The sequence below is a fragment of the Hyperoodon ampullatus genome (genome assembly GCF_949752795.1).
Source record: "Hyperoodon ampullatus genome assembly, chromosome: X".
NCBI classification, from domain to species: Eukaryota; Metazoa; Chordata; class Mammalia; order Artiodactyla; family Ziphiidae; genus Hyperoodon; species Hyperoodon ampullatus.
In genome coordinates this window covers 130,551,055-130,570,881 of record NC_136913.1, presented here as the reverse complement: position 1 = coordinate 130,570,881, position 19,827 = coordinate 130,551,055, and the positions used below count along the sequence as shown (strand labels likewise).

Sequence of the window (19,827 nt, the reverse complement as noted above, 5' to 3'; positions counted from 1 at the left end):
TAATCTCCAAAATGTACAAGCAGCTCATGCAGCTCTGTATCAAAAAAACAAACAACCCAATCCAAGAACAGGCAAAACACCTAAATAGACATTTCTCCAAAGAAGTTATACAGATTGCCAACAAACACATGAAAAGATGCTGAACATCACTAATCATTAAAGAAATGCAAATCAAAACTACAATGAGGTATCACCTCACACCAGTCAGAATGGCCATCATCAAAAAATCTACAAACAATAAATGCTGGAGAGGGTGTGGAGAAAAGGGAGCCCTCTTACACTGTTGGGAATGTAAATTGGTACAGCCGCTATGGAGAACTGTATGGAGTTTCCTTAAAAAACTCAAATATTCTTTTACTGTTTTGATCGATGTACTTTTATAGTAAATCTTGAAACATTGAAATCCTATAATAGAGTTCTCCAAATTAAGAATGCATTAAAATTTTTGTTTTGGCTATTTTATTTAGCTCTTTTGCATTTCCATACAAATTTCAGAATCAATTCATGAATTTCTACCAAAACAACCCTTAGATTTTATTTAGAACTGTGTTTAATCTGTAGAATTGTTTAGGAAGAATTGACTCTTCCACTTCCCCTTTATAGTGAGGTCTGAAATTCAGCCAGATGTGAAAGTTTAGGTTCTTCTCAGGCCTTTTCTGAGCATATGTCAAGCCCTGAGCATGTGCGTGGACTTATCAATCCCTTGGTATATGTTGGAAGTTTATAAAAACGCTTATTCACCCAAGTATCTCCTTTTCTAAACTTTTTCTTCTCAGGCTTTTCAGTTTGTCTATTGCTTGTCCCAACTCTTATCCCTAGCCCCAGGCTGCTGCTGTCAATATTTTTGTCTTTAAATGCTTTTGACAATGCCTCTCAGTAAGCAGCCCCAGCAGTAGGAATGATCCAATTTGAGTGAAACAAAGTCAAGCCATTGCATCCGTCTTTCAAAAAGGGGTTAAGGGTTTCGACCTGCCATTCAGAATAATATTTATATTGCTCTTTCTGGCAATGGGAACCTGTAACAGGAGTGTGGGCTGACATCTTTATGGCTGCTGCCGCTCTGGGGGTTGTGGGATATAGGTCGGTGAAGTACCTTTTTTCTTCATCACATGTTCATTCCCCTGGTGGATATAAGTTTTTGACTAGATTCTAGAGTTCTGTAAAAGTTGATTCTGACAGTTTTTCCAAGCTTATTAGTTGTTTTTATGGAGAGAGAGAGCCCTAGATTTCCTTACTCTGCCACTTTTGGTGACATTACTCTTCTATTTTTCCTGATATTCATAGATTTTGTCTTTTTGTTGTTTGGTCAGTCTGACTAGAGGTTTGTCAATTTTTCAATTTTTTTCAAGGAACCAGTTTTTCATTTCACTGATTTCCTCTATCATTTTTCTATTTTTAATTCTACTTTTTTTTAATGTGTTTCTTTTTTTATATTTCTAGTTATTGAGTTGGAAGCTTAGATTGTGGACTTTTTGAGTCTTCTTTTTTCCTAAAGTAGATATTTAATGCTATACATTTCCCTCTATGTATTTCTTTATGAGCATCCCACAGCTTTGATGTGTTGTATTTTTATTTTTATTGAGTTCACTATATTTTGAAACATCACTTATGACTTCTTTCTTGATCCATGGGCTATTTAGAAGAGTGTTCTTTAATTTCCAAATATTAGGAAAGATATTTTTCTGTATTAATTACTATTTTTATTCTTTTATGATTACTGATCATAGTTTATATGACTTTAGTTCTTTTAAATTTGTTAAGGTTTGTTTTATGGGCTATCTTGGTGAATGTCCCAATGTACTGGAAAAAATTGGATATTCTTCTGTTGGGAGTAGAGTGTTCTATAAATGTCAATTAGGTGACACTCGTTGATAATATTGTTCAGGTCTTCCATATATTTACGAATTTTGTCTGTACACATTCTGTCAATTGTTGAAAGAGGAATGTTGAAGTATCCAACAATAATTTTGGATTTTTAAATTTCCTATTTGAATTCCATCAGTTTTTGTGTCATATATTTTGAAGTTCCATTGTTGGATATCACATTTAGCCTCGTAATATCTTACTTGTGATTTAATTATGTAAATCCCTCTTCATCTTTGGTAATTTTCCTTGTTCTACAGTATAGTTCTTTGATTTTAATATAGCCACCACATCTCTCTTTTGATTAGTGTTTACATTATATATATTTTCCATTCTTTTAATATATTTATATCTTTATATTTAAAGTGGGCGTTGTGTACAGAGAATATGTTTGGCTCTTTTTTTTCCAATCTGACAATCTCTGGCTTTGTATGTTTAGACCACCTACAAGTAATATATTTATTGACATGGTTATGTTTAGATTCATCATTTTATTATTTGTTTTGTTTGTCCCCTCTGTTTTTATGTTAATCTATTTTCCTTTTACTGAATATTTTTTGAATATTTTTTGAAATATTTGATCATCTTTATTTTATCTATTGCCTTTTTAGAAATATTTCTTTATGAGATTCATTGGTTGCTATAGGGATTACCATTTTCACAGCTAAGGTTTCACAGTCCTCTTAGAGTTAATATTGTTCCACTTCCAGTAAAGTGTAGAAAGTAGTCTTGTAACAATATCCCATCCAAAGTACCTTTATGTTATGGGTGTCTTAACTATTATATCAACATTCATTAAAACCCACATGAGACAATGTTTGAATTTTTTATTTCAGCAGTCATAACTATTTTAAAGAACTTAAGAAAGATCAATTTTTTAACATATATCCAGAATTTCCATATCTGTTGTTCTTCCTTTATTCCTGACAATCTAATTTCCCTCCAGCATTATTTCCCTTAAGCCTGAAGAATTTCTGTAGAATTTCTTATAGAATAACTCTGCTGGTAACAAATTCCCTTGTCTTTTTAAATCTCAGAATGTCTCCTGAAGCTTTTTTTTTTTTTTTACATCTTTATTGGAGTATAATTGCTTTACAATGTTCTGTTAGTTTTTGCTGTATAACAAGGTGGATCAGCTATATGTATACATACATCCCCATATCCCCTCCCTCTTTAGCCTCCCTCCCACCCTCCCTGTCCCATCCCTCTAAGTGGTCACAAAGCACTGAGCTGATCTCCCTGTGCTATGCAGCTGCTTCCTACTAGCTAGCTATTTTACATTTGGTAGTGTATATATGTCAATGCTACTCTCACTTCGTCCCAGCTTCCCCTCCCCCACTGTGTCCTCAAGTCCATTCTCAATGTCTGTGTCTGTATTCCTGTCCTGCCCCTAGGTTCATCAGAACCATTTTATTTTAGATTCCATACATATGTGTTAGCATACGGTATTTGTTTTTCTCTTTCTTACTGACTTCACTCTGTATGACAGACTCTAGGTCCATCCACCTCACTACAAATAACTCAATTTCATTTCTTTTTATGGCTAATATTCCATTGTATATATGTGCCACATCTTCTTTATCCATTCATCTGTCAATGGACACTTAAGTTGCTGAAACATATTTTTATTGGGTATAGAGTTCTGTGGTTAACAGTTGTTTTCTTTAAACATATTAAAGATTCTGTTTCATTATTGTCTTTGAATTGATGATATAGCTTCAGTCTTTCAAGTAGTTGTTCCCTTTCATAGACTGTGTGATTTTCCAATACCTTCTTTCAAGATTTTTCTTCATCTTTGGTATTTAGCAGTTTGATTATTATATGTCTAGGCAATCGTTTCTTTTTTTTTCTCTCTCTCTCTTTTCTGTTTAGGGTCTGTAGAATGGCTTGATTCTGTAAACTTATGTGTTCTACCAAACTTGGAAAGTTTCTGAGCACTATTTCTTCAAATACATTTTTTCTTTACTAATTTCTTTCCCCTCTCCTTCTGGAATTCCAATGCTCTGTGTGTTGGACATTATCATATCATTCAGCATAGCCCTGAGCTTCTGTTGATATTTTTTCAGACAATTTTGTTGCTATTCTTCATATTGGATAATTTCTGTCAATCACCAATTTCACTGACTCTTTCCTTTGTCATCTCCATTCTGCTGTTGAGACCATCCAGTGAATTTTTTATTTTGGTAATTGAATTTTTTATTGCTAAATTTTCAAATTGGTTATTTTTATGTTTCCTAATTTTTCTGTGAAAACTTCATTTTTCTGTTTATTTTAAATGTATTTTCATTTACCTCATGGAGCTTAGTTATAATAACCATTTAAAAATCTTTGACTGAAATTTTCAACATTTGAATCATGTTACAGCTGACATTTGTTGATTGTCCTTTCCCTTGAGAATTGGTAACATTTTTCTGGTTCTTTCTAAGTAAAACAATGCTGAATTGTATTCTGGACGTTTTGACTATTATGTGGACTCTTAGTCCTGTTACAATGCTTTGGAGAATGTTGAAGTATCTTTTCTTGTTTGTTTTAGCAGACAATCAACTTGGCTAAAAAGCAAGGTCTGCCTTGCTTTCTGTGGGTGGTGATGCCCATCTCTTTCAGTTTTCAAAGCCTTTGCTATGACGCGTTTGGTTTATGTCACACACGTATCACTGAGGGGATAGTCCTAAGGCTTGGTCCGTGGTTTACATATTAATTCGTAGTTCAATTATCAAAATCTTTGCTATGTGGTTTTGAGTCTGTCCTATACTTGTGCTATTCAGGATTAGTGTGAAATTTAGGTGGTGGTTTAAATCATAGTGTACTTCTCAAAGCCTTTGGCATGCTGCCTTGAGTCTACCCTAGGCATGTGCTTAAGGGTAAACCTATGATTTGTGAGGGTTCATATAAAGAATTAGTGGATCATCTTCTTTAACCCTCTATACTCTGGGATTCCCCACACTCTCTGGTCTACAGTGGCCTTTCCCCCTAATTTTCTGGCAAGACAGATTTTAAAATCAGAGTTTTAGCTGTTTGTGCCACTGTCCCACTCTGCAGCTTTGCCTTTGAGGCAGAACTGCAAGAGAAAAGAAGAAGAAGAAAAAAAAAACAGGAAAGATATTTCCCTGTGGGTTGCTTCTCCAAGTCTTGATGCCCCTCTATAATCTACCTGTTCTTTTTTACTTTTCAGAGTCCTTGGGTAGTTGCTTTTATATTTCGTCCAGAGATTTTTATTTATAATCATTGGGAGAGAAAGGCTGTAATGCACTTATTCCACCATCCCAGAAAACAGTTTAGTTTTTTTTAATTTTAGTTTTTCACCCTCTTTTTCTTACTGTCCTGTGGTTTTATAGTTTGCTTCTACTCTGATCCCTGTTCCAAACTGGACTTATAACAGTATTTTTGCAGTTTCTTCTCCATTGTGATATTGCTGATCCATTCCTGGTCCAACAAGCCACTTAGCTCAATTTCTAACCCCAAGACTATGTCTTTGTAGATCATGTCATCCCCACCCACCCCCCTAGCCCATGCCTGCTGCCTCAAACAGAGTCATAACCTGGGCATCAGTTCATTTTCACTTTTTTTAGCCTCTCTACAAGGAGAGCCCCAGCTCTGACCAACGAGTACTCAGACTGCTTCCATTCTCCTCTTTTGTACAGAGAAATATTTTAGTTTCTTTTATTTTACTTCTTATTTTCAGATCCATATCTCTGGCTTCAGTATTACTTACACCTTTGATTTGTGTCTGTTCCATGATATTTTGATCTTTTATTTGGAACAGTTATATCTTTTTTATTATATCATTTATATTTTATCTCTCATTATAGTGTGTTTATTACCTGTGCCATCTTATCTGGAAGTTCCAAACATTTCTTAAGAATGACAGTGTATGTGCCTCTAGTAGCCTCTTCTAATCTATTATGGCCAATATTTTTAATATTGGAATCATAACAAAATGGATTCCCTTTTTTACAGATAAAGAAGTTAAGGTATAGTTAACTTGAGGTAGGACCAGGATTAACCCAAGTCTCCAGAGTCCTATACCAAAGTTTTTTCCACTTATTAATTTTATGTTTAAGCTAAAAATCAGTAGGCCCTGGAAAAATACCAGAGCATCCTTGTAACATTTTAGAATATTTCAGCTGTTTTAAAGATTCTATTGCTTTCCCCCTGACTTTCAGCTTGTTCTGGCTCAAGGATGTGCCTTTAGAGTGGAGAAGACATTGTGTAGTTGGCCTCCAACTTATTTCTTGGTCATTATTTGAGCACTGCTTCAAATTCCCTCTCTAATTTTGTTATAATATTGCCCCAAGGAAATCCTACTAGCTCTTGGAAGTGACCTCTATTTTCAGTGAAGGGCTATGAACCGCTGAAGAGGCTGCTCTCTGATGGTTTTATTTATTCCATACCTGTTACTGAAATTTCTTTCTATGTGGGTGGCTAGTTCCACACATCTGCCCATCATTTTCTCTGGAGATACAAATCCTAATATTGCCTTTGGTCCCCATCACAAGGAAAGGATGTCTCTAGAAAGGTCTGAGGGATAAGATATTCTAGGAAGGTCCTTCTATAGACCTATATTAATGCCACTAGAAGCACTGAGCACAGCAACCTGTTCTGAGAAAAGCCTGGATATTATTACTTTTTTCCTACCCCTTTCTTTACTACATTAGGGCTTATTTGTTGTTTTTGCCACTGCCCTATCTCTTCTTCAGTTCTAATTTAGTGCCTCTGATCAACTCTGGGCTTAGAAACCACAAGACCAAAGAAACAGAGCATATTTTTTGAAATGGATTTTAGGGATCTCTGTGCCAAAACTTCATATTCTAGTTAAGGAAACCTAGGCTCAAGGAGATAAAAGTCTCATTCACGATCATAGTAGCTTGTCAGTAGCACTACTTGACCTGTACCAAGATCTTCTGAAATCAGGTTCAATGCTTTTTCCACTACACGCTCGGTAAGTATTGAGTTAGGTAACAAATAATAGGTGTACAGGAAAGGGAAAAGGAAAAGTTGGAGGAGGGAAATATCTAGAATGAGTGACAGACAAATGGGACCATTTGAATTGACACTTGAAATATGTGTTGGTACTTTACAAATTAAATGTTAAATGCCAGATTAAAGAATGAGATAATGATGAGGAAGATGAAATGCTGAGGATGATAGCCCAGGAATCAGTGTTTTTATGGAACCAGTGAATGAAGTGGAGTGATCTGAATGGTGTTTACTGCCCACCAACTGTAACTGGCTTGGGACTGAAAGATGAATTTTGGGGGTGCGTTAAGACTGAAATTCTTGCTGGTGTTTTGTTATAAACACATGTTGCATGTAGCTAGCTATTAAGATTTGCTGTACATTCCAGGTGCCAGCACTAGATGAAGTAGCATAAACACAGTGCTAGACCTCTAGCCTACCAAATGTCAAAAGTTATGAGCTTTGCCCAGACAGCCTGCAAAAGGGGGTATGAGTCAATTGCAGAGCTTAGATTAGAACTTAGGACCTCTAATACAGAGTTTTGTCATATCTGCTTCCTTAAGCCATCTGTCTGTGATTCCTCTGAAGAGCTTATCTGTGATTAATGCTATGGGGGGCGGTGTCACTGAATACTTACAGTATCTCAGTCCCCAAGGTTTGTAAAAGACAAATGAAAAGGCCATTAACAGAACAGAGCACTCCAGCTCTCAGATCTCCGAGAGGCTCTCCATAAGTCATTGTAGCCCACTCCCTAAATCCATGTTGCTAGCAGACCCAGCTAGTCACATGGGAGCTCATTTCTAGTAGCTTAGTCTCTCTTCAAGATGAAAAGTGTACACAATAACAAACACTTATTCTCTAAAATTCCCAGTGATATGGAAGTAGGAAAATAGAAAAGTCAGGACTTTGTTCTTTTAGTCAAAGTCCCAATCCTTAAAACCTCACTATTGTCAGGAAGACCGTTATTGGGAAGGATTGAAGAGTCCGTCACTGCCTGTAATGAGATAAAGGGGTATGGTTGGCTTTTGCTCATATCATTCATCTTATGATCCTGTCTAATAGAACTGTGACAAAAAGTTTCATCACAAAACATTTCAGAGTGCCAGTAAAAAATCAGACCCAATCCAGAGGAAAGTGAATGTGGGATAGTGAGGTTGCTTAAAACCATGTCAAAAGAGGGGAGACACAAAAGAAGTCAGGATATTTAATCTGGAAAGGAACAAGAAGAGAAGACTTAGGTGTACCATGATCACTTTCCTTCAATCTCTGAAGGTCTTTAACTCTCAAAAGAACAAGAAGCAGATTTTGTTGTGTGGATCCAAAGGGCAGTACTAAGACCAATGTTTATGTGTGTGCTGGAGTGGAGAAGCTAGAGTTGTGGAAACTACTCTGGTTTCTGCTCAGAGGAGAAAATTCATGGCTTCTTGGGGATCTATTTGAATTCAGACTAGAAAATACAGTTTGTATGAGCAACATAGTCAATATAAACACAGTGATCACTTGCTGATTGGCACATCTTTACTCTTTCAGATCAAAAGCAAGCTGGAATGACATTAGGAACTGGTTGATAAGTTCCCCACCAATGGGAGTCCCACTGAGGGCTAAGGGCATATGTGTTTAGCTTCCAATACCACAGTAAATTTGCAAAAGGAAAAGATAATTCTATTCACCTTTGGTTTCAGAAGGTAATATTGGAAGGAAATTGGATCTCCAAAGTAAATAAAAAAGAACCAAGGAGCACTGGAAAATATTTGTTAAAAAAAGAAAAAAGAAAAAAAAACTAATTTCCCAATTAAATCATTTTTCACATTTGAAAAATGAGAAGGCTGTGAACAAGGGCTAGACTATGAACTGTAGCCCTCACCAGTTTTAGTCTAATTTACTGGTCTTTTCATTTAATTAAATGAAATAGCAAACTTCTAATCATTCCTTCACACAGAGGAGCTGGAGTGGTGGGTGGATACTCTCTTCTTTGTCTGGGACTGAGGACCTTAGACTTCTGGATGAGTTCTGTCCACTTGGCCTTATGGGTGTCTCATATGGTCTTGCCTCTGGAATAGTATTAAGCAGCAGCAGCAGCTAACATATATTGAACACTGGATTTATTCTAACTATTGGTCTCAATACTGTCTCCTTAAGTCCTCAGAGCAATTCTGAGGTACGTGCTATCAGTATACCAATTTTCCAGATGAAGAAACAGGCATAGAGAAGTTAAGTGACAAAAGGTGCACAAAGAGTAAATGGCAGAACCTAAATTCAAACCCAGTTAGTCATGCTTTCAATCACTGTACAATACTTCTGCAGGGTACTTCTGTGTGTTGTTACATACCCTGCTCCAAGGCAGCTGGATTTCCTAGTCAAAAAATGGGATTTAGTCATTGGGGCTTTGTGGTCCCTGTGTGCAACACTGGGGGAATGTCAATATACACTACCAAATGTAAAGAGATAGCTAGTGGGAAGCAGCCACATAGCACAGGGAGATGAGCTTGGTGCTTTGTGTCCACCTAGAGGGGTGGGATAGGGAGGGTGGGAGGGAGATGCAAGAGGGAGGAGATATGGGGATATATGTTTATGTATAGCTGATTTACTTTGTTATACAGCAGAAACTAACACACCACTGTAAAGCAGTTATACTCCAATAAAGATGTTAAAAAATTTTTTTTGATGTGGACCGTTTTCTTAAAGTCTTTATTGAATTTGTTACAATATTGCTTCTGTTTTATGTTTTGGGTTTTTTGGCTGCGAGGCATGTGGGGTCTTAGCTCCCCAGCCAGGGAACGAACCCACACCCCCTGCATTGGAAGGTGAGGTCTTAACCACTGGATCCCCAGGGAAGTCCCAATGGGTGTCTTTTAAATGACAGTGAACAGTTGAGAGAGAGGAGGAATACCTTATTCGCATTAAACCTTGTTGGGTTGCACCCCCCAGACCTGCAAGCCCTGTACTTTCCCAGCCTCGAGACCAAAGAAAGAGCCTGGAGTCAGCGACAGAGACATCAATGGTTTCATGGATAAGGGGAATCTTCCTTGTCGGAACCAAGGTCCTGGAGTGACACCCCACCATGTGCAGCAGAGGTGGGCAGGACTTGGTGGCAGTCTTCACTCCCAGGTGGGATGGGGAGGGAGGTTACCAGTTACAGGAGGAATTGATTTTTAGGTCGGTGCTTATTGGTTGCCAGGGAAACCAGTAGAGGGGTTCACCCCTCACTGCCCCTTTGATAAATCATCATAGTGGAGATAGTTCTGATCTAAAGATTAGATCATTATCTGGGGCCAGAGACAAGTACATAGGCGTATACTGATTAGGCCCTATGATTGAAGGAAGGTCAGTCATGTGAGTGGGTGTAGGTGAAGCAGGGACTGGTGGAGCAGGGGATGTACAGAGAGCAAGAGAACAGCCACGTTGGGTGGCCTGATCATACAAGCCTCCTACCTTCCTCAGGCAGCAGAGAAAACTTGCCTTTTGCTACCATTGGGCACCTTTAGTCAGATGCTTTTTGCTTGGCCGTGTGTTCAGAGTTCCTAGTTAGAGCAGAGAGAAAATTCAAATTTGTTTGATACCAAACCCTCATTATACAAGAGAAAAGCCAAAAGAAGAAAAGTCTTAAGGTATTCAGCAAGTCGGGGCAGAGATCCAGAATGCAAGCCTTCCCATCCCACCCAAAGACTCTTCCTTTTCTACCTACAGTGACTCCATTCTCCTCTTAGAGCTAGAGCAGTCTCCTGACTTTATCACCACTATCTCTCTTCTCCTTTTTCTCCTATAGTCTGGGTCCCCTGTTTTGTTTTTGTTTTTGTTTTGGCTGTGCCAAGTGGCATGTAGGATCTTAGTTCTCCAACCAGGGATCGAACCCTCATCCCCTGCAGTGGAAGAACAGAGTCTTAACCACTGGACTGCCAGGGAAGTCCCTGGGTCCCCTGATTTGAATCTGCATAGCTATCTTACAGTTTTATAGTTAAATTGGTTTAGGAAGTTGTTATGTGTCTAACTATATCCTGCCTGGAATATTGGATTCAAATGTAATTGTGGTCTCTCCCATTAATTAATTAATTTTGTTTTATGTACTTTGGGGTATGGCAATGTTTCCCCAGCCAATGAATTTGGCAGTGTATCTGAAGAGACAAGTGTTTAGGGGGCATGTTCTGCATTCTGAAGTGTTGTCTCTTGTCCTTGAAGCACAGAAATATCTCTGAGGGAAGACTGTGCTCTAGATGAGAGCCCAAATATTTAAAACACAACTCTAGCTTCAGAGATGTTATTTGCTGATTAAGCTTGGAAGTAGATTGTGTGTTTTGGTGAATTGACTACAGTGTCGATTATTATTAAATGATATTCATAGTCTCTTTTGAAAATGGAATGTTTGTGGATGTGTACAGTGGCCTTAAGTATACTTTGTGCCTGTGTAGGGGAATAGCGTATTAAGAGCCTAAGAGATGGCTCTGGAAAATGTGAAGTCAATAAGACATAAAGTACATCTGGGCTAGGATGCAGGACTGGATGAATATAGTGAATATGCTATAAATGGAGTACGTGTGTCCATCACCTCTCCATGGGAAAAAAGAAATAGTGTAATGTATAGCACAGGGAATATAACCAATATTTTACAATAACTTTAAATGGAGCATAATCTATAAAAATGTCAAATCACAATATTGTACCCCTAAAACTAATATAATGTTTTAAATCAACTATACTTCAATTAAAAAGGAAATATAAATTTTAAAAATTAAAAAAATACTGCCATAGACTGCAGTAACCAGCCTCATTATAGTATACATATATCAAGTCCTATGTGGGCTTTATTGGTATTAGCTGCACTACTGGTGTGCTCTACTGGGGTCAGGTATGCTGGGCTGGAGTGGATCTTGTTTGAATTTAGCGTAATGATGCAGTGTTTGGTAGGCTGTAATTGACTTTGCTAAGCTGAGATAGGCTACCCTGTACTGTGAGGTATGCTTGAGTGGGTGAGCTAGTCTGAGCTGCAATGGGGTAAACAGGGCTGACAGAAGGAGGAAAAGAGAACCTTAGCAGTGCAGTAACTTCACCTCTCTGAGTATCATTTTCCAACTTGGCAAATATATATGTGATGAGGTTCATCCATTAATACCGAAAATGTTCAGTTAGCACCATCTCAATAACAGACTCCTTTTCTATGTACTGAGGATACAGAGATAACAAAACAGGGACACTGCCCTTCAGGAGCTCTTGGGTTATGTGGCAAGGCAGATGAGTAAATACACAGTTGCAATAGAAAAAAATGCAAAGAGAGTGTATCAGGTGATATCAATCATCTCCAAATCTCAGTCACTTAACCCAACAAAAGTACTTCTCATTGATGCAAAGTCTATTGTGGATCCAGGCAACTCTCCAGTGCCATTGTCCTCCCAAGTGTTGGGTCATCATTCCACGCTGTTTCAATCTTATAGTAGCTCCATATTAATATATGTTTCCATGGTGACCATGGCATGTAGGGTCTTGAGTTGGACATTAATGGTTGCAGCCAGGGAGGGACACATATTACTTCCTCCTACAACCAAAACCAGTCACACATCCCTTCTGTACTTTAAGTAGGAGTACAATCATCCTACGTTCCTGAAAGTGGAAAAGGGTTGGCTCTTGGAACATTTGTAACCTACCACAGGTAGGGATAATCCCAGTATGAGAGCCCAGCATGTGTGAATGTTAGAGATCTCGAATGGCTCTCACTAAGCTTTGGAGTTTGGAGGTTATGCCGCCATTCTCAATGTTACCTAAAGGGATGGACTTTGTTCCTGTGCCTAGCATATTTTCTGTGAAGAAATAGTACAAGTGAGAGTTTTTTAAGGGGTTTTCCTACGATTGTACCAAGTACCCTTTCTTAGAAGTAACAAGTTTGCTATCATTTGGAGTACTGCACTGGACTCTCTCTGAGCTAAGGAAACAGTCTTTCATAACACTCTGCTTTTCTACTTTCTTCCAACCAGATGCAGTGACTGAAGTTAAGACTGACATCTACGTGACCAGTTTTGGCCCTGTGTCAGACACTGACATGGTAAGTATAGTTTCTGCAAAGGTAAAAGTGAAAGATGATGCAACAGATCAAAGAAAATAAATTGAGGTTTTCCTATGGCAGGGCCTTGGAGCTATATTCTAAGGAGAAGTCTTGTCTCATGAATGCCCTACCCTTATCATCCTACATTTAGCTAAATCCATCTTTTGCCCTGCTCTTCCCACCTATTCACATATCAAGCATATATCCCCCACCAGGAGTACCTTTCCCTTCTACAACATATCTTTCAAAATTCAGCTTTTCTCCCTATCCTCAATTAAACTTTGTCTGACCTCACACTTCACATTTCAGTACCACACACATATCAGCACAAATAGGTCATGTGAGGAGTGCACATGGTGGGGACTCTCAGTCTAGCAACTGGTAGTGTCATTCAAGAAGTCCATCCCCCCACCCAAAAAAAGTAGAAGTCCATTCCTTGCAAACAAGCCCTATTCAATGGGGAAGTAGATGGATCATGGTGATGTAAAGTGTTTGGAGGAAGAGTCAAACCTACTAGAAACGGGTCCTTCTACAGATGTGAGGATGAAGAGAGCATCAGAGCAGATTCAAGGAATAGTGTAGTGCACAGCAGAACTAGCAAGGGGATGATTCATGAGCCATCTACAAGGACTCCCCCTTCTCCTACCATTCTCCCTTTCTGCCAAAGTAAGGCATGCAGTGGAGAGTTGAGGCAGGAGACCCTGTCCTAGTGGAGTATCTGATCAATACCTACTTCAGATACCAAATATCGTTATTTGAAAAATTATCATGAAGGGACACAAAGAAGCTATTATCTGCTCAGTAGGTCAGACAGTGATTAGATGCTCCAAAAAGGTTTGTTGAATGAGTGACTTTGTGTTTAAAATCTTAAAAACTATGTTCAAGAATATGAAATATCCATGCTCACTACATAGAATTTTTTCTTTATCTTCAGTGGGACTACTACTTAGAGGGGACAAAGTTTATTTAGATCTGTTGGGTAACTACAAGCAGTTGTGTAGTGTCATGATAGAGTTTTTTCCTATAGGTAATACAGAGCCATTGAGTGGATTAGACTAGGGCAGTAAAAATATACATGTGTTGTTTTAGAATGATTGATCTGGCATTCTGTACAGCATGAACTACAAGGGGGAACAGACTGGAGGCTGAGAGTTGGTTTAGGCATGTTGATTTTACATGGCTCTTATTTCAGTCAGGCAAGGTGTAGGAGTCAGTTGGAGAAACAAGCTAATTCTCAGGAGAGGAAGTCATGAGTGGCTGTGATGCCAGGCAGGGGGAAGGTAGAGTCCTGAACTTTGTCTTTTAAGTGTGGAATAAAGAAAGGGATACAGAGATATAGTAAATTCCCTGTGAACTCCTTAAAGGCAAGTACCAAGTACTCCATGGCTTCCCTGGCACTTCAGAGAGTACTTGACACATAGGGAGAGCTTAGTGAGGGACATGTTTGATGTAAGACGGATGGAGGATGTGAGTCTCTCTTAGTGGCAGCAGGAAAGCCTGTATGTCTAGATTACACCCTCTCAACCTGTTGACCATTAATGCCCACAGCTTCAGATCCAGACATGCATTAAAACTGTTGACATTTGCTCATTCAGTAAGTACTCCTTAGAGGCCCAACTCTGCATTAAGGGGATCTAGGGAATCCTATATTCAGAGAGCTCATAGTCCATTGGGGATAACCAAACTCACCAGGGAGGTGAAGCTCTCTTTGTATTGCTGGGAATTAGTGATTGATTAAGATATGCATAAGAAAGCAACTGAAGCTACTCTTTGGACACACACACACCCACACACACACACATACTCATTCACTCTCACTTATGAATGAACGCCCATAAATATATTCAGACAAAATAAGAAGGTATATACAGAATAAAAACACAGCCTACACACCATCCCAGGCACTCCATAGACACACATGTGCAAACAGATACCCAAATTCAGGGGTACTATGGAAACATTCACATAACCCCTGCCCAAACCAGCTCATCTCCCTTCTCTATTCCCACCCAAGCAGACACACATGGGTGTGCAGATGCTCTGGAGACATTTCAAACAATCCAGATGTTTTATCACTTCTGAAGTTTCATCTTCCAGTTGCTTGTTTGTTCTTCTCCCTCATGATTAAGCAGAAGCAGCAGAGTGTCTCTTTCCTGATAGGGCAGCCTTTGGTCAAATAAATTTCAGGGTATTTTTAGCTGAACTTCCATTGTGTCACAAGGAACAATAGCTATGATCACTCTGTCTGGGAAACAAATTTCTGGTGTTTAATCAATGAATTTGGTAAAGTTGCAGGATACAAAAGTAATGCACAGAAATCTCTTACATTCCTATACACTAATGCTGAAAAATCTGAAACAGAAATTAAGGAAACACTCCCATTTACCACTGCAACAAAAAGAATAAAATGCCTAGGAATAAACCTACCTAGGGAGACAAAAGACCTGTATGCAGAAAACTGTAAGACACTGATGAAAGAAATTAAAGATGATACCAACAGATGGAGAGATATACCATGTTCTTGGATTGGAAGAATCAATATTGTGAAAATGACTATACTACCCAAAGCAATCTACAGATTCAATGCAATCCCTATCAAATTACCAATGGCATTTTTTATGGATCTAGAACAAAAAATCTTAAAATTTGTATGGAGACACAAAAGACCATGAATAGCCAAATCAGTCATGAGGGAAAAAAACGGAGCTGGAGGAATCAGACTCCCTGACTTCAGACTATACTACAAAGCAACAGTAATCAAGACAGTATGGTACTGGCACAAAAACAGAAATATAGATCAATGGGACAAGATAGAAAGCCCAGAGATAAACCCACACATCTATGGTCAACTAATCTATGACAAAGGAGGCAGGGAAATACAATGGAGAAAAGACAGTCTCTTCAATAAGTGGTGCTGGGAAAACTGGACAGCTACATGTAAAAGAATGAAATTAGAACACTCCCTAACACCATACACAAAAATAAACTCAAAATGGATTAGAGACTTAAATGTAAGACCAGACACTATAAAACTCCTAGAGGAAAACTTAGGAAGAACACTCTTTGACATAAATCACAGCAAGATCTTTTTTGATCCACCTCCTAGAGAAACGGAAATAAAAACAAAAATAAACAAATGGGACCTAATGAAACTTAAAAGTTTTTGCACAGCAAAGGAAACCATAAATAAGGTGAAAAGACAACCCTCAGAATGGGAGAAAATATTTGCAAACGAAGCAACTGACAAAAGATTAATCTACAAAATATATAAACAGCTCCTGCAGCTCAATATTAAAGAAACAAACAGCCCAATCCAAAAATAGGCAGAAGACCTAAATAGATATTTCTCCTAAGAAGACATACAGATGGTCAAGAAGCACATGAAAAGCTGCTCAACATCACTAATTATTAGAGAAATGCAAATCAAAACTACAATGAGGTATCACCTCACACAGTTAGAATGGGCATCATCAGAAAATCTACAAACAACAAATGCTGGAGAGGGTGTGGAGAAAAGGGAACCCTCTTGCACTGTTGGTGGGAATGTAAAGTGATACAGCAACTATGGAGAACAGTATGGAGGTTCCTTAAAAAACTAAAAATAGAACTACCATATGACCCAGCAATCCCACCCCTGGGCATATACCCAGAAGAAACCATAATTCAAAAAGACACATGCACCCCAATGTTCATTGCAGCACTATTTACAATAGCCAGGTCATGGAAGCAACCTAAATGCCCATCAACAGGCAAATGGATAAAGAAGATGTGGTACATATATACAATGGAATGTTACTCAGCCATATAAAGAAACGAAATTGAGCTATTTGTAATGAGGTGGATGGACCTAGAGTCTGTCATACAGAGTGAAATAAGTTAGAAAGAGAAAGACAAATACCGTATGCTAACACATATATATGGAATTTAAGAAGAAAAAAAATGTCATGAAGAACCTAGGGGTAAGACAGGAATAAAGACACAGACCTACTAGAGAATGGACTTGAGGATATGGGGAGGGGGAAGGGCAAGATGTGACAAAGCGAAAGAGAGGCATGGACATATATACACTACCAAACGTAAGGTAGATAGCTAGTGGGAAGCAGCCGCATAGTACAGGGAGATCAGCTCGGTGCTTTGTGACCACCTAGAGGGGTGGGCTAGGGAGGGTGGGAGGAAGACACAAGAGGGAGGGAATATGGGAACATATGTATATGTATAACTGATTCACTTTGTTATGAAGCAGAAACTAACAAAAAAAAAGAGATTGCCTAAAAGTGAAAGTTCCTCTAGTCTCAGCATTCTCAGGTTTTTGTACTATAAATCATTATCCTACCTATTTATTATCTAGTTCCCAAGCTGTTAGCATATATAGTGCCTTTTTACAGATAAGGAAATGTATCCCCTCTAGACAAATTGCATAAATGTGGCTCCTCTGTGGACCAATTAGGGAAAGGCTCCCTTCCTACAGGCTTCAGCCCTTCATCAGGGTATGCGGTGCCTTGAGCACATGTGCTGCCATCTTTCAAGACTAAACTTTCTTCAGGTTTTTGTCTGCTTTCAATCATTCCTCATTGGTTTCAAATAGTCTGTATATCTATCTAGCTATATATCCATAATTTTTAGTTCAAATTTTATAATTAATAGCTATAGGAAGGTATATCCAAATGATTTAGTCTGCTGTTACCAAAACCTGGAACATTTATTGTAACTTTAATTTATGTTTAGATGAACAGCAGTTTTGAAAATGTTCTTCATGTTTATTAGCAATTTTTATCCATTTAATGAATTTTCTGTTCATGTCACTTACCCATTTTTCTATTTGTGTGTTTGTCTTAATCTTATCTGTAAGAGTTCCTTATTTATTGAAGATAATAAGATATTAACTCATTAGACATATTGTTAGAGAATCAAATGAAATGTGTTTTAAAATGTAAGATTTTAGTTTTATGGTAATTGTTATATTGGCCTTTGATGTTCATATGGGGTCATTTAGTAGAAGAGATAAGGTAAGGAGTTTGCTCTTATTAGAGATGCCACTGCATAGAGAAGGGAGCTCTTTCCTTTTCATTAGGCAAAGTCTTGTGTTCAGCTTGCATGATGTGCAGGGCAGTGTTGGCAGTGATCTTCCTAAGCAAAATCTTGTCAAACATATTATCTATGTACTTACTGATCACCATGACATTTTTTCTCAATCACAATCATTTGCCCTACTTACTAGTAACTACTGTTAATAGACTGCTGCTTCTCTGCATCAGAGGAAATACTGCAAAGTAATTAATATTTGCTAAGGGCACTGTGGGTCCCTACCAGAACTCAACTGAAACATTGTTCTCTCTCTTTTTGTCCTTAGGAGTACACCATTGATGTATTTTTTCGACAGACATGGCATGATGAAAGACTGAAATTTGATGGACCCATGAAGATCCTTCCACTGAATAATCTCCTGGCTAGTAAGATCTGGACCCCTGACACCTTCTTCCACAATGGCAAGAAATCAGTGGCCCATAACATGACCACACCTAACAAGCTGCTCAGACTGGTGGACAATGGAACCCTTCTCTACACCATGAGGTCAGAGAGTGGCACAGCTCATCTAAAGTATACTGGGGTAGGACCAGGATTGAAATCAGCATGTTTTAAGCTATCCATTGAAAATTCTGTCAAGGTTACAGATTAGAAATGCACATATAGGCATATACTTCCTAACACATTTGCAGGTATGCACACTTGCAGACGTATATATTATAGACACAAGTATAGAGAGTTGGCCAACAGGCACATGAAAAAAATGCTCATTATCACTAATTATTAGAGAAATGCAAATCAAAACCACAGTGAGGTATTACCTCACACCGATAAGAATGGCTATCATTAAAAAGTCTACAAATAATAAGTTCTGGAGAGGGTGTGGAGAAAAGGGAACCCTCCTACACTGTTGGTGGGAATGTAAATTGGTACAGCCACTATGGAGAACAGTATGGAAGTTCCTTAAAAAACTGAAAATAGAGCTAACATATAATGCATCAATCCCACTCCAGGGCATATATCCAGAAAAAACAAAAACTCTAATTTGAAAAGATAATGTGCACCCCAATGTTCATAGCAGCACTATTTATAATAGCCAAGACATGAAAATAATACAAGTACCCATCAATAAATGATTGCTTTAAGAAATGTGATATATATACACACACACACACACACACACACACACACACACACACACACACAATGGAATATTACTCAGCCATAAAAAAGAATGAAATATTGCCATTTGCAGCAGTATGGATGGACCTAGAAAATATCATACTAAGTGAAGTAAGTCAGGCAGAGAAAGACAAATATTATATGCTATCACTTATACATGGAATCTAAAAAATAATACAAATGAATCTCTATACAAAACAGAAATAGACTCACAGACTTAGAAAACAAACTTATGTTTACCAAAAGGGGAAAGGGAAAGGGAGGGGGGAGGGATAAATTAGAAGTGTGGGGTTAACATATACACACTACTATATATAAAATAGATAAACAACAAGGATGTACTGTTATAGCACAAGAAACTATATTCAATATCTTATAATAACCTATAATAGAAAATAATCTGAAGTATTTATATGTATATAGGTGTATGTATATAAATAAATATATATATATATATAAATGGAATCACTTTGCTGTATACTTGAAACTAACACAATATTGCAAATCAACTATATTTCAATAAAAAATAGAGTTGGCCATATGAATATTTTCAGACACACAGAGATATACATTCACAATATATAAATGTTTATGCATACTCAGAGACATGTGTAGACCAATACACAGGCATATACATAGTCAAGGGCATTTAAATACACAGACTTACAGCCATATACACAGGCATGAACACTGTGACAGTCAGAATAGCCTAGGTTTAACTGCAGCAACAAACTATCTGTATGATGCAGAACTGTGAGAATCAAGTGAGA

At 38.0% G+C, this 19,827-nt stretch overlaps 1 protein-coding gene across 1 annotated transcript in view; it reads left to right on the top strand.

The window, feature by feature from the left end:
• Nucleotides 1–19,827, top strand: part of GABRA3 (gamma-aminobutyric acid type A receptor subunit alpha3) — a gene marked incomplete at both ends in the record, with an annotated part of 136,963 nt that overhangs the window by 44,885 nt on the left and 72,251 nt on the right. The window contains 2 exons of the mRNA XM_079727571.1: nucleotides 12,783–12,850; nucleotides 18,201–18,421. Coding sequence (XP_079583697.1) covers nucleotides 12,783–12,850; nucleotides 18,201–18,421 — 289 coding nt within the window. The remainder of the gene's footprint in view (nucleotides 1–12,782; nucleotides 12,851–18,200; nucleotides 18,422–19,827) is intronic.